This window comes from Ambystoma mexicanum, chromosome 10 (assembly GCF_040938575.1).
Source record: "Ambystoma mexicanum isolate Mex_15411 chromosome 10, UKY_AmexF1_1, whole genome shotgun sequence".
Lineage (NCBI taxonomy): Eukaryota > Metazoa > Chordata > Amphibia > Caudata > Ambystomatidae > Ambystoma > Ambystoma mexicanum.
The window spans coordinates 1495995356-1496022500 of NC_090932.1; the positions used below are offsets into that span (position 1 = coordinate 1495995356).

Sequence of the window (27145 nt, forward strand, 5' to 3'; positions counted from 1 at the left end):
CAGGGTCTGACCTTCCTGGCTATCCGGCCCACTGTAGCTCTGTACAGCGAATTCGACCAGAGGATGTTTCCTGGCTTGCAGTTGGGGCGAACTGGTTGGTCCCACCAGCTCAAGGGAAGAAGTTTCCTGGAGGATCTTCTCTGTCATCGGATTCTGAAGATTCAGACCTGCAGCAGGGCTTCACCGGGCGGTTCAGTCATTGTAGGGGTCCTCTTCTGTCAGCTCATTGTTGGTTCTTGCGTTCCAGTGGCGACTCTGCTTTTCTAGTCCCAGAGACCTGCTTTTTATGCAGTTTTCCCCCATTCATACAGCCTGGCTGTTAATCACACAGCAGAGTTGCTGTCCTAGCAAGCACAGTCCCCTCAGCCAATCAAACAGGAGTGCGACTTGGGTTACCAAGGGAACCCATGGCAGGGGTCCAAAGACCCCTCCCTCACATCCTGCCTACCTAGACTTTCAGGCACCTTAAGGATATGGTATGATATGATATGGCATTTATAACGCGCCTGAACACAAGTGTTTCAAGGCGCGACGAGGCGAGGGAGGGGAAGACAGTGGGAGACAGACAAAGATCCTACTAGGCCAGGTGTCATTCAGATCGCGCAAGTGCGAGGGTAGGGAGAAAGGGAAGAAGTGCCAGGGGAAGGGAAAGGGGAAAAGTGCAGTACATGGGAAAGAAGAATAAATACAATAAATAACAGCCCGAAGGTGGCAAGTGCAAGGTAAGAGCAGACATAAGTGCTGTTAAGGGACTGATGGGATACAGAATCATTCCCCAAGGGCAGGAGAGCAAACGTCAGGACCTGGCCCCAAGATGAGAAAGGGTGGCCAGGTAACCGGTGCCAAATCGGCAGGGAATATCAGCAGGGGAGAGAGGCAGAGAAAGCAGAAGCAAAGAGGAACGTTTTGAGGTTCTTCCGGAACCGAAGATGGTTCTCCCCAAGTTTCAGGGAGGCAGGAAGGCTGTTCCAGAGGGAGGCCCCAGCCGAGGAGAGAGATCGACCACCAACTCATTGCTTGGAGAAGCGGCTGACCCCGAGGGAGTTGGAGGCAGATGAGCTTCTGTGCAGAAGCCCGCGAAAAGACAGCGAACAAAGGAATCATCCCTGATTTGGTACGCAGAGAAAAACACGAGAAAGACTTTTTGAAAAAGAAATTGCGAATAAACCCAGCCGGAGCCAAAATAATATAATAGCCTAAAACACTATCACGTTTATATAAGATACTCGCAGTAGAAAAGTTAGGGTAGATACCACTGCCACCAGCCAAGTCTTAATGTAAAGGGAGCGAAACAAGGCTCCAAGAGACACAGACAAAAAGGATAAGAATTAACCCTTTCCAATACTCGAGGTAAGATGGGGTGTACTGGGTCTATGGTTTAAAGTGACTAAGGTAAAGTTAATGGCAACTTTACCCTTTTCTGGGGGAAAGTAGTCAGCCCCAGAAAATGGAGTCGTGGGAAGTCTCAAAGACAACCCTGTGTCACTGCACTGAAGGTGCTGTGTAACACACATGAAAAATATGAGGCCATGCAGTAGGTGAGGATCCAGTGCTCAAGATCACACAAAAAGTGAAAAACACACACAGCAAAAACACATGTAAGAGTGGGAAAAAGGCTCACACTCTTACCAGGTTAAAAAAATAAATCCTAGAAATCCAGCAAAGCTGCTGAGGGACTCATTAGGTAAGGGAAATCATCCATTTATGAGAATTCTCCGTAATAGTAGCTTTGCCTCGCTATCCGTCCCTCCTACCACATCTCTCTTCCCCGTTTATCAACCATGTAATTGAGGACATACAAGGTTACCAAATCCCTGCGCAACACACCTCATATTCCCGTCCCAGAGGGGGAAGGGTGTTAAGTTTCTTATATTTCATGCCACCTGGCATCCTTCTTTTTGCCATGAGTTCCTGTCTCCGCTCCAAGTTCGTGAGTGCTCCACCATTTTCTGGGCACATATCCGGGGTCGGGACCTCCTCCCTCAATGATTGTAGTACCTGTTGCACCTCCCGGCCAACAGGAAGTGCAAGCAATTTAGGTTGAGTGAATTCTCAGCGAGAGGCGCACTTGGGGGATGCGTTCCTAGTGGAGTGGGACTTCAGACTCCATTATGCCTTCCCTCCGATTCCATCATTCCGTGGGTTCTCGGGAGGTTGAGGAGGTTCTGAGCAACTCTGATCTTGATCACCCTGGATTGGGCGAGGAGGATGTGGCCCTCAGCTTCTGAACTTGACCATCTGCCCACCTCTCCGGCTGTCTCGTTGGCCGAATCTCCTATCTCAGTTGGAGGGATGGGTACTTCACCTGTACCCGGAATACCTCAAATGGAAAGCATGGGTCTTGAGAGGATGAGGTGTGATGACTGGGAACTCAGAGGAGGTACTTGCAGCCAGACCTTTAACGAGATTGCTGTATGCGCACAGATTGAGTAGATTTGCGGCATGGTTCAGGGAACGTGCGATTGACCCCATCTCTTGCCCCACTAATGTAGTAATTTAGTTCCTTCTGTCCCTGTTACAACAGTTATCTGATACTTGGCGGCTTTGTTTTCAAAAGGTTTCCGGATCAAGGGTCTTTCTTTAAGATCCCGGTTATGGCCCAATTGCTGAAGGGCCTTGTAAATAGGTTTCTGCCTGTTCCCTTTGTTGTTCCCTTTGTTTTCCCAGACTGGGACCTTGACTTGGTTCTTACTTTCCTCAAGGCGGCTCCCTTTGAGTCTTTGCACTCTTACTCCATTCATTTACTTACTCCAAAGACGCCTTTCTTAGTGGTCATTACGTCAGCCAGACTGGTCCGTGAACTGCAAACCCTCTCATGCAAGCTGCCGTTTCTCAGGGAGTACAATTGTGTTTTACCCCAGTTTGTCTGGGTTGGGTAGTCCCAGGTTGTTGACCTGCCCATTTTCTACCTGCCTCTGCATCCCTCCTAGGCGGAAGAGGGCTCTTAGCTTTTAGGTTGCCAGAAAGGCAGAATTTAGGAAAACCGACCACTGTTCGTAGCCTTCTCGTTTGTAAGAAAAGGTTTGGCTGTCAGGAAGCAATCTATTTCTAGATGGATCACACTCTGCATTTCAGAATGTTAACGCAATGCAGGGAAGGAATTACCTGTGGGCATTAGAGCACACTCCACTAGGGGGATGGCTGCCTCTTCGGGTCTCTGCAAAGGGGGTGCTAGTGAGGGACATCTCTGAGCGGCAGCTTGGTCCTCAATGCATATTTTCACCAAACACTTTTACCAGAATGTAGCCCAGGGAGCTGATGCTAGTTTTGGGAGTCTATTGTTAGGCAGAAACCTGTGCAGTTCCCTCTGAGACCACTGCAAAAGATTTAAGACTACAGGTGTTTGGCAGTAAAGCCACTTGGTAGCAGTCTGTACCACACAGATTCACTTGGTAGATGTGGCTGAGCAGTCAGACTTCCCTCAAGAAGAGTTAGGCAGTATACGGAGCATTCACAATAGGTCAAAAGAACATAGTAGAACAAGTAAACACTGACCAGGGCTTGGTGTAAAAGAGATATAATTATTTATTTAAAACCACATCTAGAAAAAACACACAGGCGCTAATAGTAAGCAGTTCAAAAACACGGTCACTAAAAGATATACACTCCTTAGAAGAATATTAGACAAGTCTTAAGTAAAGCCCCACTTATTTTCAGACAGCGGTGAGCGCTTAACGTAGATGGCACTCTTATAATTTGTTTTAAAAGGGAGAGAAATGCAGAGAATAAATTGAAACAGATCCCAACACTTTTTCACGAACACAACAAGAGAGGAAGTCAAAGTAACACTGTGAGTTTAGAGTCAGTAGGCCGAATCCACTTTAAGAGGATCAAAACGAAATGTGTCCAAGGTCACACGGTTGCAGTGCACAAAAGTCTTGGAACGGTTCAAAAAGGAGTTGGACCAAAGAAAGGGACAAGTTAGAAGGTCAAGACGGCCAGCCCATTCCAGAAGGTTAAGGAGTTATTATTACCTTGTAGCAATCTTTAGAAAGGGAGGCCTGGCGGACACGGTACCTTAAAGTGGTGAGAATACTCCAGCGGGGGCAGTTGTTCCTGGCAGCGGATGCAAGTCGGTGCTTCGTCCAGGGGAATAGAGGATCTCGTCGGGGAGGAAGACAGGAGTCCGTTGCACTGCCAGGGCAGAAACCAGCCACGGAGTTCTCAGTTAAAAGGAACAGCCCTTTTGTTCGCGGTCCAGTGGTAAGTGGCTATCCGGTTGCCGGGGTGCTTGGCACGGGCAATTCGACCACAAGACGGTCTGGGGTGCGAAGAGAAGAAGGTAAACTGGTTGTGCCCACCAGTCAGGGGAAGAAGCCTCTCCAGCCGGGAGATCTTCTCTGTCGTCGGGAAGTGGTGAGTCGGTTCCGCAGGGCTCCACCGGTGGTGTCGTTGTGGTAGGTCAGCTCAGCTCCTCCCTTGTCGGATTCTCAGGTCCTGTGGCGACTTCTGAAGTTCCAGTCCCCAAAACCCTGCTTTTATGCAGCACACCCCCATTCACTCAGCCTAGCTGTCAATCAAACATGCTAAGTGGTGAGCCGGCTGGCTCACCACTTGGGCCAATCACACAAGAGTGCGACTTGAGTTACCAAGGTAACTCAGTCCAGGGTGCCTAAACCCCCTCCCGCACCCCCTGTGGTACCCAGACAGAGTGGCACCACTTTTGGAGGCTTCTGTGGAGAAGCCCGCCAAAAAGTGGAGCAAAGGGCTCGACTTGGTTTGGAGTCACGGAAGAGAACACAAATGCCATTTTAGAATCGAGTCCTGGCAAAAAATACCAACCGGCGAATTAATATTAACTAAATAAACCGGCGGTATGTTCGAGGCTATGAGAATTAAATAATTAAAGTTGGTAGCCTCGAACAATGGGAAAATCCCATAGGAATATATTTGCGGTCGAATATAAAAAGTAGTATCCACTGCCACCAGCCAAAACTCGATCAGAAGGGACGGAGACGTGCCCCCTCGAATAACAGACCCCGGGGCAATCGAATTGACCCGACCAGTACGTCCACAATATGATGGTTTGTACTGGTTTCTGTTAATAATCTGGGACTAGTAAAGCCAATGGTGACTTTACATGCCCTGGGAGACAGTAGTCAGTCCCAGGTATGGAGTCTATGGTGGGTTGTCACTATGACACCCCTGTGTTACTGCACGGAGGGTGCTGTGTAACACACATAAAAAAAACACATGAGACCCCATGGAGTAAAGGACCCCATAGCCCATAAAACACATAAGCAGTCAAAGGAACACCATAAAAATGTCCAAGAGTGGTAGAAAAAGAGTCTCACTCTTGGCAGGAGAAAAAAACAAACTCCAGAAATCCAGCAAAGCTGCTGGGGGACTCACTAGGTTAGGAAATTCAGCCTTAAGAGAGATTTCTCCCTAACATCTATCTGATGAGGAATCTGCGGGAGAAAGGCAATACATTGAAGGAGAAATTACTTAATGTAAAGTTCGGTCTATGGATTCTTCTCCCAAAGATTCCTCATCAAACTCCCATTCAACCCTGCTATGAAAGTGTCTGTAATTAATGACTAACTTCTCTTTGGGAGAATGAGATGAGCTCCCATTTAAAGGGCTGCTGGGAATTTATTGGTGTGTTACGGCACTGTGCTTAATTTTTTTTTTTATAAAGAAACTATTGTTAGGTTTTTTTCTTTGTTTTAAGAGTTGTGGTTGTCTCAGCAAAATCGTTTCATTCTTCCTCCGCAGCAGCTGAGCACGGGGGGATTAAGGTGGGAAACTGAGGTATAGAGTGTAGTGACACAGTATATTTAGGGCGACTGACGTTGGTTCAATGTGAATTTACAGAAATACATTACAGAGAATGATTTTACAACTAAACTTTATCACACATTTTTTTTTATTTTTATTGAGGGCCCACTCACACCCCTCTTTCCCTATGCTTTTAAAATCATCCCCAAACCCTCCCCACCCTTTTTAACCCCTTACAGCACCCCATCTATATATATATTTTTTAATTTCAATATTTTTTCGTTATTATTGGTTTGTTATTAAAATCATTCTCTGATTTTTGTTGGTTAAAATCACTGGATACCCAGACGTCATGTCCGGAATGGACAACCGCCTCATCGAGGTATACTACATCCCTGTCTAAATTTTTTCTGAGCAGCTAATGCTGGAATGTATATCAATCTGATAAGGAGTCGGCAGGAGAAGAATCAATAGAAAGAACATTACAGTAAGTACTTTCTCCTCTTCCTTCATGTGTTCTTTCGTCAGAAAAACTGCTTTCAGCCGCAGCCTCAATGTTAATGGGTACCTCTTCATTTTCAACCTCCCAGGCACCAACTGGGGATTTCAAAGGTGGGTGAGGGCCATTTTTGGCGAGAGCAGTAAATAGTTTAGCCACCTGGAAGGCCTTACGTCATGGCTTGACAGGCGCCACCGTCATAGGTAGTGTGATCTGCCCTCAAACAACCAGATGCAGACTTCGTGGGGGGTCTGATAATGACATGTTGGCCCTGCAATCCTTGTATGGCTTGGATCCTCCGTCCTTTTTGGATCCGGGAATGATGCACACAGAACGTTTTCTGAAAAAAGCAGCTTGCTGAGCATGTGGAAAAATTGGAACTGAGGTCGGTCGTGGTTTTCTCTATATTTAATGGAGTATGGTTTTTGTTCCGGTGCCATGGAGTTGAGGGTCCAGAAGACGCCAATACATGCAGAACCTGGTGGATGAAATTCTTTCAGAAAAGCAGCTGGTGCTATGCAGATATCTGAGATGATAAATCTGTGGGAGGATACATTCCATTGGAATGGTTTGTTTGGTGAAAGAAAATCTAGGTATGGGTGCCAAATTAAAGGCTGAAATGTGTCTGCAGTTGCTTATTTTACCATGTTGAAGGATGTAACATAGATGTTCAGGTAAGACTGTGGCCTAGTCATGCAAAGATAAGGCTCATTTGCATACGCTATTCCACTTATGCTATGATGCAGATAAGCTAAAATGATGGGATGTAATGAACACCCGAAGGTATACCCAGTGTCCGTTCGTTACTTTGCCTTTCTCTGAAGGTAAGTCTGCATTCATCACAAGGCACTGGTGGATCAGTGGTGCAGCTCCTGTTTATATCATATTTGGTTTCTCTGTAAAATGTTTATGTACTCCTATGTAGAATTACATATTGCCTTTGTTATAAGTGAATTTGGAGTGCTTGCTGTTATGAGTGAATGGTTGTCCACAAAATGCTTTCTGTATATTGTCATATTGTCAATTTATTTTAGTGTAATAGTTTTAGTGTTTAAATGTACTTTTACCTTGTATAACTACTAGTGACCTTTCCCGTTTCTCTCCACTTTTAGCCAATTGGTGTTAACCCGTTGACCTTTGCACATAGAAGCCGTGCCCTCCATTGCCTCATTCGTTTGGCAGACACAAATACAATAGTTTCACTATTTAAAAAACCTGTTGAAGACATAAAGTAAGTAACTTAATGGTGGTTCATAAAGGTTGTTAACACTTTTAATCCTCAGCTGTTTCGGTTCTAGTCAAGGATGAATTGTATTACCTTTAAACTGAGGTGGCTGTTCGGTTCAAGCTATTCCGTTTTTCTTTGATTCTCAAAAAATATATAAACTTTACCATAGCCAGCTTCAGCAGTTCTTGGATCACTCTGGCTTCTCAGAACACACAAATGCATTTGAAGTGTCTCTGAGGTCAAGTCTCAGGCCTTTCTGTTAAGTTTCATCCTAGATATTTTGACTTATTGCATATGTGGTTCACTGCACATGATATTCTGACTGACTTAACCTGGATCTAGGTAACTCCTTGTTTTCAGGAATGGGTTCAGAAGCAATCGGAAGCACTCCTCCCTTTTCTTAATTCTATACTGCTTATAATGGAATTCTTCCTCCCATAGATTATCCATCTTGCAAATTTAGTCTCCAGCATCAGTGTGGCTTCTGCATTCTGATCGGTATTGCACCCCCTCTGATTTATTGCAGTCGTCACTGTGATGCTTGAAATGCCGTTTTGGAAAACAGGGCCTCCTAGTCCTTCTACCACTTCTCTGAGTGTGTTTTCTGTATGTTTTCTGCCACTGATGTCCAGCCTGGACCTGTGACAGTGCAGCTCTTCATTTTTTCTTTTTTCCTTGTCGTGAACAACACCCCTGGAATACACTTATGGCACCCATAGGTGGATGTACAACCATGTACCCCTAGTGTATGTTTTTGGGCGCATGTGTGTTGCCCACGGAGCAGGGTATGGGTTGGTGGCAGCTACATGATGACTTGACGGTGGCTCTGACGGACCTCCATTTTTGGGACGCCCAGGCCCGGCCTTAGGGATCAATGGGTTCCTGAACAAAGGCAAGATGGCCACTGTAACCTCTTGGTTTCTATTGCCTTGACCCCTTCTTTACAAATGTTCTGGGAAGCCCTGACTCTGTCCCTTCCCCCTGAATATCTGTTGGGGGAAGGAACATATATGGCTCTGGGGCTCCCTCCTCCTATGCTGGCTGGAGCCTTCCCAGGGACTGTTGTTGGTACACCCTTGGGGTTTGACCTGTACGAATGGATTGTGGAGGCAATATACATTAGTTTTCATTGTGTAACACAATGCCTGGGCCAGCCCTGACTGAAACTGAAGTGAATGCGGTGTAGTGCTCTGAAGGAATGGGTGCTTACTCCAATTCACATTCTGTGTTATGGTTGTCTGGTTTTGTATACATGGTCTTGAATGCTTGCGAGTCCGATTGGTTCCCTGCCTGCATGTCAGGCTTGTAATCCAGATGTTTGTCCGCGGAAGCTGCTGAACCCCCGTACTCCCCCAGAAATGCAACCCTTTCAACTGATGGGAACAGCTAAGCTGGGTGCACCCCTAAGGGAAAAGGGGAATTGGGACAAAATAACAACCACCAGGTCACAAACTTTTGACCTCTCAACCTAAGAAGGAAAGAAGAAACAACAAGCCAAAATCACCAACCTCTTTTGTTATAGGAATTCCTTTACCCGCCTTCTCTTAAATCATTTGTACCAAACCATACCTGGTTCTCCTCTTTTAAAGACTTAGAGGAGTAATTAATCCTTGAATGATGTACCAAACAAAGTTCTGCAATTAAGAATTGCCAAAACTGGATCAGGCTGATAGGTTCTTCTTCCCAGATTATGAGTAAAAGAAAGCTTCCTTACTTCTGTCCATCAATACCAGCTAAGGAATGAGTTCACTGATTGCATTGGTTTTTTGCCTCCCTTATAACAGTACGTGCTTTTCTATTTAAAGTTAACACAAAGGCAGGAAAAAAACAGTTTTAAGAATAACTGTAATTAAAACTTGAAACACATGCTTGTTAGACTTTGCAACGTGCCTTTGGGTAAAGAACTGTACTTCCTATCGAACTATACTCCGCGCGTGCTCTGTGACTTTAAGGTAGTGTTCTACATCAATTTAGTACTCTGCGTGTGCTCCGTGACTTTATAGTTAGTGTTCCAATGTATCTAGGTTACCGCGGATGAACGAGAGAGTTAGTGTCACACGCTTGGGTTAAAGTTAGTAACATGCGCATCACTTTAACGAGGAACTCCGTCTAACTTCTGTGAATCTTCTGTCATTCATACTGAACGCGCGCCTTACGACTCGTCTCTACGAATCAACGCAATATGAACTACGTAATACTGCGACACAGACGAGCACTTTGTTTATGAATTACTCTGAAAAACTAGCGACAGAACAGTAACGAAGCGCTCTTCAAAAAGGAAAGTCTTTATTGCCATTGACTTTACACAAACACATGAGAGTTACTAAATAACAAGGATTGAGTTGTAACTAACTCTCAAATGCTTGTAGCTCCCATAAATGTTACGTCACATAAGAAGAGTTGTAAAGAAAAACTCTTTAGTCAAATTTGTTTACTTTAAGAACGAAATCTTTAACCAACAGCAGTCTGTGAAGTACAGTTATGACGAATAAAATGAACTCAAGAATTTTCTTATCTTATCTTCCTCCACTAAAGATCTCCTAACTCTCTCCTAGGTCCCAAGAAGACTGGAACGCCCAGTTTAAAATCACCAAACACAGGAGCTCTTCATCACAGGTCCTTTCAGATGGAGTGCCGACAATGAAAGGCAGTTTAGAATGTTCAATCAATGCCTTTCCTACACTCCAGACCAATCAGAGAGCTTAATTGGAATCTCCATCTTGGCTTGGGAAGCTCTCCACTATCTGTACAACAAAGTTAAGGCCCAAACCATAAAACATAGGATATGTACACTTGGATTCCTTTTGAGAGGCTAGTCTGTCAGGCGAAACGTGATTCCTTAGGTCTACTGTTTTTAAGTTAAATTTAGATCCATATGTACTGTCGCGTCTTTTCTGAGTTGGGTGGGAAAAGAGTCTACGAACCACCTTAAAAATAGTATTATGTCCACATACTCAGAATGTAAGGAATGCGCCAGACTTGTAAAGTTGCGTTATTCAGCTTTTAATTGGTGCCCTTACTGATGACACGTGTTTCGGCTACTGAAAGCCTTCCTCAAATCAGGGCTAATAGCATTTGCATAGGTAGTTACAGTGTCAAAAGTATGTGTAAATCAAATCAACAAAATTAAAATTCAAAAATAGGAAAAAACAATAAAATAATAAACAGAGATTCGGGGTTGGAGAAGGATTGTGAGGTGATATATTTTGAGAAAACACACAACAGAGAGACAAAAATATATATAAGTATAAGGGTCAGTTATCATTCTGAACAGTCAACAAAAAAACCATCCATATTAAGCTCATATGGATGTGTGAGCTATTACTGTTCTACGTACCTTTATAGCTTTGTTTAAGTCACAAACGTTGTTAGCTTTAAAACCTAGTCATCAGGGTCCAATCCCTGTGGGAAAATATCGTAAAAATGTTTCAATCCCTATTAATAAATCATTACCTGGGAGTTGGATTAGTCATAGCATCGGAATCCTACACATTCTAATTAGTGTAGCTCTTTCGATTCAGTTTTAGTTGCGTTTATGTAGAATAATTGTCCAGCCTTCCCATAGTCTGACTTTTGTCTCAGACATATTTCTAACTGACTGAATATGAGCCCTTGCTGTTCACATATTATTTGTCTATTGCTGTTACTGCGCACGTATTCAATATCTGTTCCGGGGATTTACCACTCTATTGGCATCGATTTACACTCTGCATCAACGCACATTTGTGATTGCTTTTCTAAAGTGAGCTGCGCTCTTATTGTATAATACGATATATTCATGTTGCGTAAACACATCGTATTGTATTATCCGTGTATTGATATCATTACGCGTTGCTCAATCTATCAACTAGTAGGGGTGGCGAGGTTTCCTTTCTTATCAGTCGTGTATTATCTCATTACGATTGTGCACGATTAGTTGCTAAACCGCGTCAATACATTTATCGGCAAGTATTGCACTCCTCATGCAGCAATTTATTGTAGAATGCTGATGTTAGTCTACGCATTCTAAGCTGTTCCTATTTACATAGACGGTCTCTTACCTGTTTTTTGTGCACCTCGGCGTCCCTCGTGTTGGCTCTGTGTTAGCTCTCGCATTCAGGTGAGGCTAATACAAACTTGCCTACTCGTGTTGCTCGGGCAACGGTGGATGCCCGAGTCCGACCCTGGTGTCCATTGCAAATTGCAGCAAATGACGGCTGCCATTTTTTGGGCCACCATTCACCGTGTATTCCATCTAATCCTATTGCATGGCCCCCATTCTTCAGTAATTACTATGGTGAACCAATAGTCATAGTGCATTAGTGGTTTTTTAATTTTGCCGAACCACATAATTCTGAGCCTAAGGTATATATATTAGAGAAACTGAAGTTGCAAAGCATGATATACGCTACGCCTAATTGATACATCGCAGTGATATTGACAGCATGAGTTATGGCGAAGAATTGCTGTCACGTGTATTGGTGATCCCAAAATTGCATTTAATGATTATCATTCAATCTAGTGTATACTTATGACTAATCTAGGTCTTAATGAACCCGTGCCCTTGACATCATCTGGTGACTTATTTTAGTCTCCGTTCTGTATACTCTAAAAGTGCGTTTAGGTTATTTAAATGTTTACTTCCGCAGATTTCTAGGTTATATGAACTAATATCAATTACACACTTGTAAAAAAACATTAGTTAGAGAAATGACACCATCTCATTGTCAGAATTAAGTCCAGTTACGGTACTATTAAGTCTGCAGATGATTCTGGCTTCTACTTGACGCAGTGCTTTCTCTCTGTCTCCTCTTTTGCCCATTTATACATGCTGAAGTCCAATAAATTTAAGGTCACTCTTCTTTTCCATTTGATGACATTTCTGCCAGTGAGCTGCTAAGGGCAAGCGTATATCCTGGCTCCCAATTGTTGCCAGGTGTTCCCTTATTCGGATCTGCAATTCTCTGATTGTACTTCCGATGTATACCCTATTACACACACATAATATAGCATTTACTACATACTTGGTGCGGCAGTTGGTCTGTTTGATTTTGATTTCTTTACCGTTGAAGTCCTTGAAGGTATCTGTTGGTTAACTCGCAAATTTGCACATTGTGGTAGAGTCCATGTTCCAATATTGCTCTTTTTGACCTCTGGTAGAAGTGATGGGCTCAGTTTAGACTTTAGAGTGTCTGCTTTTTTGAAAATGATTTTTGGTTTGTCCCCCACTTGGGGTCTAATGTGTTCAGCTAGTTTCAAAAGATGCGCTCAAGGAACTAAATATCCAGCAAGAAAATATACCCATGAAAGTGTTGAAACCCCGGTCTAAATTTGTACCTTAATTACCCCCTGATAATGTTATAGACACTTTTTATAAAGTGGTAACTGAAGATTTCTACAAATTAGAAAGAAATGCAAACATCCATGCAAATACAGTTTAACATTTAAAGAATATATATCCATTCAAAATCCATTCAAAATCTAATGGAAGATACATCTGTGGTGATCAAAGAAGCTGCAAAGGGGGCAACATAGTGATTATGGAAAGAACAGACTATTTACAAATGGCCAAAAATCATTTAGACAGTCCAGACCTGACACTGCTTAAATGCACTCTTGTATGATGGGCTGACTGAGCCTGGCTCAGTCTGAGTGAATGGGGATCAAATGTCTTTAACTAGGGACCACTCGCACACTAATTTGTTCTGACTCTGCAAGTTGAAACTGAAGCTTTTCTGATGCTGAAGTCTGAAGCTTGAATCCTGGGTCCAGTCGGAGCAAGGAGTCTGCCATTTCTTCAAGGAATCTGAAGACTGCTGAGCTAATCCAAGGACAGAATCAACAGAGGACCTGGATAGGTGACCTCTTCCCGAGTTACTAAGGCCCATCATACACCTTCTCTTTTTTTGAAGTACCCTGGAAGCCAGTCCTGTGAACCTGCCGTCTGGAGAAGGGGTCTTTGTGAGTCCAGACGAGGAGTGCCTGGACATCTTGATTCAAAGAAATCCAGTTTCATGCATGGCCCGCAGGAGTATGTGTGACCGCTGGAAGCCAGGTTGCTGTGTATCACCCAGAAGAGGGGGTATACCCTTGCATAGGGCTGCTGGACGTCAGACCTGTAAAAATTCAATTTGATTGAAGAATCCTTCAAGGGACATCCCTGCCGCCACATCCAACCACTTTCCCACGCTTGAGAAGGTCAAGGGTCGCTTTGTGCAGAGGAGTGTCCGCCGGTGGGGTTCCTGACCCCAAAATCCAAAGATGTCCCTGTTAAGATGGATTTCAGAACTCTGACCTGGTTGGCAGAGTTTCAGAAGGCCAGCCTAGTTTCTTGGAACAGGGTAACATTCTGGACAAGCCAGACCAATCAAGGTAGCATTGGCAGCGGTCAAACTAGGTCTCGGGAGGGGTGAGAGTGAGCGAAAGCACACACAGTAAACAACACTGCAAATTACTCTGTCAGGTGTGCATATCAAAAATACATTTATTAAAGGCCTTTTAAATCAAACACAAAGCAAATGTCAGCAGTAATAACTAAACCAACACAACACTACTATTAAACATGTATACAGTTGCCAATGGCCTAAAGGAATAGTGCACAGTAAGGGTCCACAACATGTGAAGAAAGGGAGCATACAGTGCAAATAACGTTTAGGCAGTCCTTCACTTAACAAACCCTAACTAAGAGGCAGTCCAGTCCCTACGATGAGTTGAGCCATGAGCTCAAAAGTACTTTTGGTGCTGATGCACGCTATTGTGCGTGTGGGCCAAAACGGGGTCTCTTGCAGGGGCTGTTGCAGCTCAGGAAGGCGGGTGAGGCCGTAAAGAATAACTTCCTACTATTCAAGGAGGGTCTCTCGAAGAGGGCAGAACAGGATCCAAGAGTTGGGAATAGCTTGGTAGCACAGGCTACCTTGATAAAGGAGAGTGGTACCCAGAGGACACTCATGCATAAAAATGGATGGATGCACCAGGGGCCAGCGATAAGGGTTGCAAGTACTCACCGACACTCAGCGCTCTCTGGACCAATCTTTGACAGTCAAGCCCACTTCAGTTGCAGGTTCGAATCCTGCAATTGTGCGGCTTCCATGGGCTGCACTTCAGGGATGATTCAGTGGCGGGACATTGGTGATTTCTCTGCTCCTGATGAAGGGATCAGGCCAATTGCACTGCAGAAAGTATGAGGGCACAGGTGGGCACAGCAACAAGGCATCTGCCAAGTTTGTCAGCACAGCAGGGCAACACTATGACCGCGTATGTTCGGGTTCAGGAATACTCTCCTAATTCCAGACCTAGGAAGGCTAGGTGTTTGAAACTCAGCCGGAGAGAGACTTATACCCAGAGCCTACAGTGTCAATATGCTCTAGTGTCAACTCACGATGGCGGCGGTTCCAGGGCAAAGGTCCCGTGCAAGCTGGTCAGTTCACTAGTTGGCCTAGGAACGCTTCAGAGAAGGCTCGCTTATAGGGTAAGGTGGAGGTGCCGAGAATAGTTAGTCCCACTATTCCAACGGGTCGAATTGCCTTTGCAGACCAAAGTTCGATCAGAAACAGGGGGTCCAACGGGACGTCAGCGGGCTCAGGGTGCCAAACCTTCCAGCGGGTCACTAGCGGTCCCTCATCTCTACTTCTTGGCTTCAGGATACTTGGCTTCTTTCCTAAGTTCAGTGTGAACTCAAGAGATCAACCTGGTATGGGCGTAAGGGGCCTTCTCTTATCCAAAATCTCCTTCGTGCCATAACGAAGAGGACCCAATGAGAGATCTGCTTACATACAACCATCCCAGACGTGGACCAATCACGGACCTGTTGAGTATTTTGTGTAGATTTGGGGCCTGGCGGTATTTTCTTAACGCCGAAAAAAATAATTTAGCAACAATCACTCCTTGTATTCAGATTGGGTTATGTATAATAATAATACAGTGGATATGCATTATTTCAGTACACAGACATATTTAGATGGTATACATTTGTTGGTATGCGCGGTTGGTATGCGTGGTTGGTATGCGTGGTTGGTGGTATTTTTGGTGAGCATAATTCCTTTGTTTTATTTGTGGCCCCCAATATCCAGAACCCCTTATTTTTGTTTAGATTGTTCGTGTGATCACTAGAGAGACCTCAGGCCTACATTTCAGAAATACCACATTTTCATTTTTAGTGTGCCACCATGGGCAATTCTCACTGAATTATTTACAACAGCGAGCTAACATGTGGTACACTCACTATTTTATATACAACAGTGAACTATGTCCCGGGTCTCTATTTCTGCTGACTCATTTACCTTCAGCAGGCTATTTCACACACACAGTTATTTATAATTGCTCATACTGAATGAAATTGTGCACACAGCTGCAGCCAAGTCTTATTTTTAGCTACCTTCAAAATGACAATTGCACTGTCTAAACATCTCCCCACATCATCAGCACTGTAATGGTAAATGCACAAAGGAAAGAGAAAATAAAACACACTACCCGTCTGCTTTCAGATATTTTTGTGTATTATAAAAATTGCATTTAAACACGATCTTACTCTTTTTACAGAAATAAATGAAATAGCACAGTCAACATTATCTGTAACAAAATGAGAAGAGGGCGACGAGAACAGTCGCAACATTAAACCTGTTGATAAGACACTGGAATTCTTTCTTCTACATTGACTGAATAGTTTTGCATTCACGCACACTGCCCCCGTACTTTGCAATGTATAATTGCCTAATCTGTTCAGCATGTGAAATTCTTCAGCTGGTCGCCTTCTGGATGTGGTAATTCCCTCTTCAAGCACCCCCAGTGAGAACAGGCATCAGCCGTTACTCAAACCGGGGATTATTGTCTGGGATCCCCAGTCTCTGCAGCAATGCAGCTGGGATCTGCTTTTTCAATCAGGCTACAGCTACCGGTCAGGTCTTTCTCCGAGCTGTCTAAAATGTATTCTCCCTCTCTCCTTCCCCCAGATTCTACCAGAAAACTTGGTTACAGCCTCTAATATGATGCTTGTCCAATAAGAATCTCTCATGTTCTATCCTCCTCCTGCACACAATAGAAATCTTTTACAGTAAGCAACTGTAACAAAACTGATTTCCTGCTATTCGAGTCTTTGCTTCCTGCAAATACTGTGGACAGAGCAGCACAGAGAGAAAAAAAAATGTGGATGCGCGTTTAAAATGACTTTCAGAGTCTGTCTTTTGCATCCATTTTGCACTGGAGAACACATTATTTTATTAATGAGTTAGCATGTTAGTTTTTTTGTTAATGAGGTTAGTTCATTAATCCTCAAATGTGTCTCCTGCAACAGAGGAATTTCAGGTAAAAAAAAATATATGCTTTTAACTGTGAAAAAAAAAATATTTGCATTTTATATGTATAAATCGTTTTTGACTGCATAGCCTGTTTTCATTTACATGTCCATGTTACACTGGCAACACATGCCTTGCTGTATCACCTTATAGCAATGCACCAAACCCATGCAGTGGTGCTGCACTTCAAAAACGTGCTATACATTGATCCTGTGCAGTGGTGCTGTGCTCTGTGCTCCCAAAACACGCTAAACAATCCTACATATCCCCTCCTTTTTTTTTTAACTTGGCTACGATCCAAGCCAATTGGGAAAAAAACAATTTGCTTCTTTTCTTCAAAGTGTAGCAATTCCATACAATGAACATTCACATGCATAAATGAAAAAGTTGAAAACCACTGCTCAACATATATATTAAAATTCATTTGAATCTATCAGTACTTTTAAAATGTTCTACATTTGCCTTCCCAATGGAAGTGTCCATAGTCCAGTGTTCCAATTTTATAAGTCAATTGAAAACAACAAACTAAAACAACCAACTAAAATAAATAATTAACATAACAGATTAAAACAATTAATTAAAATAATAAATATGTGGAACTCCATATGCCAGGACACTTGTCTGCTTCTCTTGGTTCACTCGGGTACTCTTTCATCTTGGCATTCTTGGATCCTTTTCTATAGAAGTCATCTTTTCTTTGGCATTCCGGTTACTTTGTCTTCACTTCCACCCGGAGGCAGGCACCATTTGGTCTTCATCCAGGGGACTCCAGGACTCCATCGTCTCCCGTGACCTCCAGTACAAATATGTGAATATTCTAAATCAAATAGAAAAGAAACAGATTAAGTATATAGTACAATACTAACTTCACCCTTTTGCCAAAAATAAAACATGCTTTGTAAAACATTTCGCCCTTTTTCTTTCGCCTTCTGAAATTAAGCACAGGTTATAGTGAACAAGCATACATAAAAACATTCAATATTTAATGCACTTTCATTCTGCACCACGACTCCATAAACTTAAGCTTCTTTTTTATATTATATATATTTACATATATTACAGTGTTTATGTGCCATTATAATCAACCATCTTTATTTAACTTCTCTGTCACTGCCTCCTGACTGTACCCATTTATTTTACCTTTTTGTGTTCAAGGGACTTTATCTGTTTCTACACGCTCCAGATTTTTTATCTCATGTCTTGGATGACATGGCTTGATTTGGTTTACATGGACAAACTGCTCTATTATTGTTTCACCTTCATTCTTCAAAATTTTATAAACTACAGGAGGGACCCTATCTATAATTCGAAATGGCCCCTGCCAGGCTGCTAGAAATTTAGAATTTTTCTGTTTACTTTTTCCAAAATGAAACTTATAGACCTGATCCCCTACACTGTATTCTCCCACTGATGTTCTTTTATCGTAGTATGTCTTGGCGCTGTCAGCAGCCCTTTCCAGATTTCTCTGCACAAAAGCAAATGCATGTTGCAAATGCTTCCTCAGTTCATCAATGTACTCATGAACTGTGGATGCACTCACAAGTGTCTGCTCATGTGTTCTGTATAGCAGGTGTTGTGGTAACACCATTTTCCTACCTGTCAAGACCTCATGGGGGCTAACACCTGTTGCTTTGGCAGGAGTTGATCTGATTGCCATTAAAACCAACGGTAAACGTAAATCCCAGCTGGAACCTGCTTCTGCCACAAATTTCTTTAATATGTCCACAACAGACCTATTGCTCCGTTCAACTCCACCTGAAGACGCTGCCCGATATGCGATATGTAGTTTCCTTTTCACACCCAGTATTTGCCATACCTTACTCATTAGAGTACTTGTGAATGACTTCCTCTGTCTGACTCAATTCTTTGTGGCAACACAAAACTTGAGAACACATGGTTCACCAGCAATGTGGCTGCTGATTGCGCACTACAATCTGGTGCAGGAATACATTCAATCCACTTCGACATCAAACATATCACACTTAAAATATAACGGTTTCCTCTGCTTGACCTTTTTAAAGGGCCTACATAGTCTATTTGCAAATCTGACCATGGAAGAGTTAGGCCTCTTCATCAATGGGGCTCTATGCATTGGTGAAGCAGGTTTAAATTGGGCGCATACTAGACATCCTCTAGTATATAATTCCACATCTTGGGACATATGTGGCCAGTAAGCATAATCTTTTAGTATTTCCAATGTTTTTTGTGAACCTCTGTGGCCTGCAGTTATTGCATCATGTGCATGTTGTAGCATTAGCCCTCTGAATGAAAGGGGTACCACCCACTGTATCTGTCCTGTTATGGACTCTCTAATCATGAGTCCATCCTGTAATCTAATTTTATTTATATTCTTTAATAGCACCCTCAACTCTTCTTTTCCCATACAATCATTTTCTGTTACAGGGTTTTGTTCAGGATCTATCAAATGATTATAATAGATTCCCAAAAATCTTTTGTGCCTCAATCAAATCTTGGTCTGGCGTATCATGACCCCACTGTACCACTGGTTGATCTACCTCCTTTGATGCTTTCGAACATGTTACTGCATCAATTTGTATTTCACCCAGTAAATCATCAATAGGTAGCAATTCTCCCATCACAACCCCAATTTTAGCCAGGTGGTCTGCCTTATCATTTCCCTCCTTATCCTCTCCGGGTGTTTTTAAATGCCCAGGAATTTTTCTCCAGTATATTGTCAAATCCTTCTCTGACACCAATTTGTCTATGGCTTGTATAATTTTTCCATGTTTAAGTGGCTTTTTGTTATATGTAATCATACCTCTCGCTTTCCAGCCAGGTAAATACTCCACAAAGCTATTTTGTGCATAGTCACAATCAGTCACCAGGATATTTCACTGAATTTATTATCAACTGCAGTAGCAATTGCTTTATAAATGGCCGCCAATTCCGCCGCTTGACTGCTTCTAGCTCCAATCCTCATCCCTATACTGGGGACGCCTTCACATTTCAACCAGACGTTCCCTATCCTGACACTAATTGTGCTTTTCACATTGAAAATGACAGTAAAACAACCATCCACATATACAGTTGGCAGATCCTTGCATGTTTTTTCATCAAAAGCTTTGTGTGGTGATTGTTCAAATTCCTGCAAATTAGGTTCCACTTCCATTTCATTTGATACCTGTTCAGCTGCACAGTCATGTAAGTCAGCTAACCCTTGAGCAATTGGGCTCTTTTTATTTTGTACAAATCTCACTTCTACAGGAAAACCTTGTAATGCCAGCGTCCATGAAGTGATTCTGGACTACGCTAGATTACCTGACCTAATTCTTTTACTCTCTAAAAACTGCAAAGGTTGATGATTTGTCTCAATAATCACCTTTTCTCCCTGAACAATAGGGCGGAAATGTTGTAGCGCTCACACAGTGGTTCATAGGGCCTTTTCACATTCATTGAATTTCATTTCAACTTGGGAAAATGCCTTACTTGCATAGGCAATGGTTTTGTGATTCAAATCGTGTTTTTGTGATAACACTGCTGATATACATTGTTCAGAGAAACCTATTTCTATAAAGAAATCCCTACCCTTCATGGGATATGCTAAACATGGTGCCTTTACAAGACATTCTTTCAATTTAGCCACTGCCTCAGACTGCTCTTTTTCCCATATCCAGGGTGTATTCAGTTTAAGCAGTTTAGTCAATGGTTGAGTGATTTCAGCATAATTTTCAATGAGCTTTCTGTTGTAGCCTGTCATCCCTAATAAACTTTTTACCCCTTTCACATTTTTAGGGTCCTTTAGTTTTTGTATGGCCTCTATTTTCTTCTTTTGTGGATTTAGCCCATGTTCAGTCACTTCATGGCCTAGAAAGTTTACTTTTTTCTTGCACCATTGTGCTTTTTGTAAAGATACTTTGGCGCCTGCTTTCTGCAATTGGCCAAGCACATGTCTTATTTCACCAAAAGGGCTTTTCAGGCTTTCATTTTTTATCAGGCCATAATCCACATAAACTATGGTTCCTCTTTCCGCTGCCTCTGGCATGGCCTTTCTCAAAAATATGCCATATTCACTCCCACTATTGATGTACCCGAACAGAGTTCTAAGCCAGGCGTATTGAGTCTTATCAAACGAAAAAGGAAAATAAATTCTGTATCTCCTCTGCCAATGGCACGCACCAATATCCAGAGGTGAGATCTAATGTGGTAAACACTTTTGAACCATGTACCTGAGCTAGGCCCTGATCAATGAATGGCAGTGGCCATCTGGACACTGGTACGCTTTTATTGAACTCCCTCAAGTCTGCACATAGCCGCCATTGACCATTTGGCTTCAACACACCTAAAATAGGTGTATTGGATGTGCTATGAATGGGCCTGATGATTCCCCGCGATTCCAAATTTTTTATAGTCTCTGCTAATGATTCTAAACATGCCAGGGGTAGTCTCTACTGGCGTACAAATACTGGACTTTTGCTACACCCTTCTGGTAGTGTGGCCACATGTAAATCAGTTAAACCGCACTCATAAGCATCTTTTGCAAATACATCCTTAAACTCCATAAATATCTCCCTCAGATTGTTTCTATCCTCATCGCTGTCACATGCATCCGCTGATAAAATCTGCTCTTCTACCATTTTGGAAAATTCTGGAATATCTTCTGGTAAGGGAATCTCGGCGCTTTCCTCTAACTGTGTGGCTGTGTCTTTTTGTAAAGCTGCCACTTTTGAATATTTTGGCATATCAGCTTCCACTTCAATGGGATGATTTTCTGTTTCATTTTCATTTAAATTAAATGTTATGCAATCCTCTTGATGGCAGCACACTGTTTCATTTGAATCATAAGGGTACACCGAATGAATTTTAAATATTCCTTTGGGCTGAGAGTCCAGGTATTCTGGTAACTCACCCTTGGCATCTACATACTTTTCAGGGATATTTCCAATCACCATGTTATTTAGATCTGCAGTATAATGTGATTTTTGTATGGCCATTCCTAATGGGGAGTTTTCCTCTAAATGAATATCTTGACAACCCTTATTATTTACCATCATTCTTACAGGCCCTTCACCAATATCTACCAATGGAATGTATTCATAATCCAGTCCTTGCTGTTTTATGGATTCATTCAGGCATACAAATGCATCAGAGTCTTTCATCTGCTGTCCATGTTTGCATTTCAGTGTTATTGCAAACTTTTTTGTAAATGCAGGAATAATAGTATATTTCCTCATTTGTAATTCGATTGCATAAGGATCGAGTTGTGCACAATGATAAGCCCTTCTTTTGTCTTCAAATTCAGGTGCCGGCCCACCTAGGCGTGACCATATTTTTTGATTAAGGAAATCTAACACCATACACATTCTGTGCATGATGTCATTGCCCATGTAAAACTAATTTTGTGCTCCACTCACTATCCATACATTATGGTAAATTGTTTTCTGCCCAATGCTAATTTTAAGCATGCATCTGCCTGCCATTCGGTTTTCAAAGTCTGGACTGTCCAACCCAGAAACATATTGGTTTTTAATTCTAAATTTTGGGATCTCCTCCCTCTCCATTATTTTTTGCAATAATTTCTCATAAATGAAACTCCTTACCTGTTCAAGCGCTAAAGTGGCTTTTATTGTTTTAAAACAGTCATTTATACCAACATGAACCCATGGTTGCACATCTTCCATGTGTATTTCAGCAAGAGTGGTAATGTGTTTTTCTGAATCTGTTTTAGGAGTAATATTCTGTTTGCATGTTTTCTCTTTTAAATAAAAACGTAATATGTGCTCATCTATGGCGGTCTGCCAATTTTTCCTTGGTTCCAAGTATATTTGTACAGGTAGTTTTTCATTGTCGCTCTGCATTTTGTCTTGACACATTAATATAACAGTGACACTAGGTATGCAACTATTCTGGAGATATACCTCCACAGCATCATTTGTTTTGGCAACAGTGTGACATTCATTTATGTTGCTGTTTTGTGATTTTAGTTTCTTAGGTCTCAATGTTTTTTGGTTAAGGACCACAGCACTCCATTCACCCCATCTATGAGAGGAGACAATCTTTTCAGGCAATCTGTCCCCATCAGAAATGGAATTTCACAAATAGATGTGATCAATACCTCTTGTTTCATTCTGTGCTTTCCTATTTTTATGTCAACCTCAGTTACACCTATGATGGGCACCTCCTCCCCATTAAAGTTATGCACTGGACCTTGATTTTCCTTCACTGTGATCTGATTCTGTGGGGGTCTCCCTTCATTGATACTCTTTACCAGCTCCTTGGACATAATTGTGGCCTGTGCGCCAGTGTCAATCATTGCAAATGTTTGGCATTTTTCTTCTACAGTGATGGGAGCATAATACCTGTCCTCAACTTCCTCTAATACACATAAGAAGTGTGAATTCTTACTGATTTCAGGACTCACCTTTCTCAGGCCTTTTTCACTTTTGGCTAAGCACATTGGTAAATGGAAAGACATTTTTCCCTCCTTTTTACCCATTTCTGCACGAGAGACTTTATTCATTTCTCCATGTTCAGAGGTTTTTGGAGTGTGGCCACTGTTCGCCCATCCATCTGGGTATCGTCAGGGACCACACTACAACCTTCCAACTGAACATGTGTAACAACATCATTTAGTAATTTGTCATTGTTTAATTCTGTGCATTTGTGATCATTTAGTGTGGTACCAGCCCTTTCAGCCTCTTCAAAAATATGTGGCTCAAAGAATTCTTCAGGTGATTGATTTGTACCCTCCTTTTGAGTATTTCCTTTTTCTGTCTGTGTTTGTTAACCGTTTTGACTGTCCAGGGAAGGAGCTATAGCATCCCCACTTACTCCCTGTTCCCTGGTATTCCCCATGCATGAGTCATTTTTCTTAAATCTGTCTCTTTGTTCTCTTGGAGTTTCAGGTTTTCTTATTTCATTTGTACAAATCTCCAATGTTTGATTTAGCTCTAGGTTAAACCGTACCTCTCTTTCAGAAGTATTTGCACTTTCTGTTACATGTTCATTCATTGGTGCTTTCACTTTTACATCATTAGGCATCTCAGAGTCATTATGCAAAATTACATTAGGGCAATCTTGTCTTTTCGGCGCTGTAGGTATCATGAGTACTTAGTCACTTTTCAGAAGAAGCCCCCCGGTCATTGCTATGGCCATCAGCCCCCTCTTTGGATGGTTGTTTTTGCGCTGTATAGAGCTTCCCTATTTGCTCAGCTAACATTTTCACTTGGGTCTCGAGGCACTGGAACCTTTCCATCTCTCTAGAATCCTCTTTCTGTGGCCTAGGTTGATATTGGTTGTTTTCCCCCTGATTGGATCTATTCTGATACTTCTCAGGTGAGTGATTTCTATTGGGATGGTTCCTGAACTCTTGATTCATTTGTGGAGGGGAGCGAGGTGCACCCATCATTTGGTTGTAGTCCCCTGGTGGGGAATCATTGTACTGATGTGGAGTGTAATTCATGTTCTGTCTCATGTCATGTCTCTCATGTTGTGGGTACTGACCCCTATGTTGATTCCCATTATCAGCAAATAGATCCACGTATCGGGGTCTATCCTGATTAACATATATCATGGTGTTGGGATCAAATCTGCTCTGTGTCCCCAATCTCTGGTATGGACCATCATTTCTTTGATCTTGATTTTGTCTTTGGTTATTATTCATACCTGGCATATCAGGCCGATATCCTGCCCGGGGTCTATCCCCTAAATACCTAGGGCTGATGTAGCTCTCCCTATTACTAGGATCATGTGATTGGAACATTGGTGCAGAGTGTGATGACCTTTGTTGATTAACCCTTTGTTCAGGTGCCAAATTATTTTTGCCTGGACTTTCAGCATACTCGAGGGACATTTTGGCTGACCTGATTTACATCACTGTGGCTGAGGGTTCTTTAGATTTAGGTCTAGCATCTTTCATTTTATCACTTTCTCTACCCTGACAATAGAGTACCTCATATAGTTTTGTGCTTTGATGTACAATCCATTCAAGGGACTTGTCACGGTCAAATTCACGGACCAATTGTGATATGATGTCTTTCTGTAGCCCATATAAGTAGACAGTTTTAAACTCATTGGAATTGGGGTCAAAAGATGCATCAAAGCGAGAAAATGCCCTTTTTAAGTCCTGTAAAAATTGGCGAGGGGATGTGAAATAAATCATATCCACTGTATAAGAATAATACAGTGGATATGCATTATTTCAGTACACAGACATATTTAGATGGTATACATTTGTTGGTATGCGCGGTTGGTATGCGTGGTTGGTGGTATTTTTGGTGAGCATAATTCCTTTGTTCTATTTGTGGCTCCAATATCCAGAACCCCTTATTTTTGTTTAGATTGTTCATGTGATCACTAGAGACCTCAGGCCTACATTTCAGAAATACCACATTTTCATTTTTAGTGTGCCACCATGGGCAATTCTCACTGAATTATTTACAACAGCGAGCTAACATGTGGTACACTCACTATTTTATATACAACAGTGAACTATGTCCCGGGTCTCTATTTCTGCTGACTCATTTACCTTCAGCACGCTATTTCACACACACAGTTATTTATAATTGCTCATACTGAATGAAATCGTGCACACAGCTGCAGCCAAGTCTTATTTTTAGCTACCTTAAAAATGACAATTGCACTGTCTAAACATCTCCCCACATCATCAGCACTGTAATGGTAAATGCACAAAGGAAAGAGAAAATAAAACACACTACCCGTCTGCTTTCAGATATTTTTGTGTATTATAAAAATTGCATTTAAACACGATCTTACTCTTTTTACAGAAATAAATGAAATAGCACAGTCAACATTATCTGTAACAAAATGAGAAGAGGGCCACGAGAACAGTCGCAACATTAAACCTGTTGATAAGACACTGGAATTCTTTCTTCTACACTGACTGAATAGTTTTGCATTCACGCACTTTGCAATGTATAATTACCTAATCTGTTCAGCATGTGAAATTCTTCAGCTGGTCGCCTTCTGGATGTGGTAATTCCCTCTTCAAGCACCCCCAATGAGAACAGGCATCAGCCGTTACTCAAACCGGGGATTATTGTCTGGGATCCCCAGTCTCTGCAGCAGTGCAGCTGGGATCTGCTTTTTCAATCAGGAACTCCACAGCTACCGATCAGGTCTTTCTCCGAGCTGTCTAAAATGTATTCTCCCTCTCTCCTTCCCCCAGATTCTACCAGAAAACTTGGTTACAGCCTCTAAAATGATGCTTGTCCAATAAGAATCCCTCATGTTCTATCCTCCTCCTGCACACAATGGAAATCTTTTACAGTAAGCAACTGTAACAAAACTGATTTCCTGCTATTCGAGTCTTTGCTTCCTGCAAATACTGTGGACAGAGCAACACAGAGAAAAAAAGAAATCTGGATGCGTGTTTAAAATGACTTTCAGAGCCTGTCTTTTGCATCCATTTTGCACTGGAGAACTGGAGAACACATTATTTTATCAATGAGTTAGCATGTTAGTTTTTTGTTAATGAGGTTAGTTGATTAATCCTCAAATGTGTCTCCTGCAACAGAGGAATTTCAGGTAAAAAAAAAAATATATGCTTTTAACTGTGAAAAAAATGTATTTGCATTTTATATGTATACATCGTTTTTGACTGTGTAGCCTGTTTTCATTTGCATGTCCATGTTACACTGGCAACACATGCCTTGCTGTACCACCTTATAGCAATGCACCAAACCCATGCAGTGGTGCTGCACTTCAAAAACATGCTATACATTGATCCTGTGCAGTGGTGCTGTGCTCTGTGCTCCCAAAACATGCTAAACAATCCTACAGACCACAGTGGTCCCAGTCATTCCCAGCACACCAGACATCATGACACCCAGGATTTGTATTGGAACTAGACAGACGAGCCCACATCCTGGAGGCAAACACACAAGGCGCATGCAGAAGCATGCGAAAGCTTCGGTTTGCGCAGGGGTCTGCATGACCAAATAAGGATTTTCCCGGTTCTACTCAACCTGGGGAAGGAAAAGGGACAAGATGACCAAAGGACAGAACAAAAGACCTTGTGCCATGGCCATTTTGCGGCCAGGCCACTGTCCTGTGCCAAATGCGGTATGGACCACACAAAGGGTTAAAAATATATCAAAAATAACAGCTGCCACCAGCTCTGTCCAAGGCACATTTGTACATCTATCGAAAAATCTTTTGAGGGTCTCTAGGGCCTTAAAAATTGCTGTTTGGCATGAAGCGCTATCGCAAATAATGGCGTACAAGACAGTCTGAGGAAGTCTGAGGTGGATGAGGGCTAAAAGGTGCCACTGTCACTTGAACCCCCCAGTGTGGGGCGAAAGCAGGAAGACACGGGGGTTGGAGCAGTCCCAATCAAGAGATAAGGAATCCCTCAGTGCGGGCAAAAGCAGGAAGATACAGGAGCTGGAGCGGTCCAGATCAAGAGATGAGGTTTGCAGTGAGGGACTTCATCAGAGGTTCATCATGGTG

The 27145-nt window shown here is 42.4% G+C and overlaps 1 protein-coding gene across 2 annotated transcripts in view; it reads left to right on the top strand.

Moving 5' to 3' along the window:
• The window catches only part of KNTC1 (kinetochore associated 1), a 2501313-nt gene that overhangs the window by 1995303 nt on the left and 478865 nt on the right, over positions 1-27145 (top strand). For both annotated transcript variants that reach the window (XM_069619627.1, XM_069619628.1), the window contains exon 55: positions 7333-7451. In XM_069619627.1, the coding sequence (XP_069475728.1) occupies positions 7333-7451 (119 nt within the window). The remainder of the gene's footprint in view (positions 1-7332; positions 7452-27145) is intronic.